Genomic DNA, 1,170 nt, shown 5'->3' on the forward strand with positions numbered 1-1,170 from the left:
TCAATTACGAACAGAGGATGAAACCTATGATCTGCAGAGACTGGAGACCGTCCTCCAGCCGTCAGCCCCAATCACCTTCCAAGTGGCTTCGTGTGTGGTGGATGGAGACACCAATCTTTATAGGCTTTCACCGCTGACCGCACAGGAGGGGGGGGCACTGGTTACAGATGTTCACTCCTGGTCAAGGCGGGGGCAGTGGTTACAGACCTTGGCTGCTGGCCACACGGGGGTGAGAGTGGTGGGCACAGCCTGTGCTGAGGAGCTGCGCTTCATTTTGGGGGACGCCTGAAGGAGGTCCGGGCTGGGCCGTCTGGTCCCCCCGCCTCGTTTCAGGGACGACGCAGCGGGCGAGAGAGCGAGACGGCCCCCCCCCCCCCCGCCCCGTCATCGTGCTTCAGCCACCCGCTCTGTTCTGGGGCAGTTCTCATCAACAACTTTCTCCTGTTCTCTGGGGGCAGTTTGTCCGTCTGCTTTTCCCTGGTGCTGAGCACAACGCAGACGTTAATTAATGGTGGTGAGCACAAGGAGGCGGGGGCCTGACCGGGTCGCTGGATGCCACACAGCTGGCTGGTCGACCAGCTGCACCAGCCTCTGGTCTTTGGTTTGCTGGGACTGGGCGACCGACTACCTCCGAGGGCTTTCGGGCCCGGGGGCGGAGCCGGGGCGGGGCCAGGGACGAAGCCGGGGCGGGGCCAGGGCCAGGGGCGGAAGAGGCGGAACTCTAAGCGCTAAGCTGAGCGAGGCCAAAGGCGGGCCCAGGAGAAGGGAGGCGGGACTCCTGGCCTAAGGGGCGGGGCCAAGGCAAGGGGCGGGGCCAGGCGGGCGAGCCGTCTCACTCGCGGCGAGCCCTCCGCAATCTTCCCCGCTGAGGTGGCCTCGCCGACTCGGGTCTGAGGAGACGAGCAGCCCCTCCTCGGCGCCGCCCGCTCTCCCTTGGCTGCCGCCCGCCTCCCAGCTCCGACCCTCTGGAGCCCGCGTTCTCTTCCCGCGGGACCGTGGTGAGGCGGCTGCGTGCGTTCCCGCGCGGGTCCCGGCGATGTCGGCGCGGGGGTCCACGCCCGCAGTCCTCGGCCTCGGGTCCTGCCCGCTCCGCCTCCTCCTCCTGCTTCAGTTGGTCGCCGGGCGCTGGGGCCCGGCCGGCGCCGGGGGCGGCGCGCCTGGAGGTGAGCC

General features: G+C 68.5%; 1 protein-coding gene across 1 annotated transcript in view; it reads left to right on the forward strand.

Annotated features, from left to right (window-relative positions):
* Positions 1 to 981: 981 nt before the first annotated feature.
* Positions 982 to 1,170, forward strand: part of CHRNA5 (cholinergic receptor nicotinic alpha 5 subunit) — a 45,678-nt gene continuing 45,489 nt past the window's right edge. The window contains exon 1 of the mRNA XM_029951872.1: positions 982 to 1,163. Coding sequence (XP_029807732.1) covers positions 1,037 to 1,163 — 127 coding nt within the window. The 5' untranslated portion in view covers positions 982 to 1,036. The remainder of the gene's footprint in view (positions 1,164 to 1,170) is intronic.

Source organism: Suricata suricatta, chromosome 9, assembly GCF_006229205.1.
Source record: "Suricata suricatta isolate VVHF042 chromosome 9, meerkat_22Aug2017_6uvM2_HiC, whole genome shotgun sequence".
Lineage (NCBI taxonomy): Eukaryota > Metazoa > Chordata > Mammalia > Carnivora > Herpestidae > Suricata > Suricata suricatta.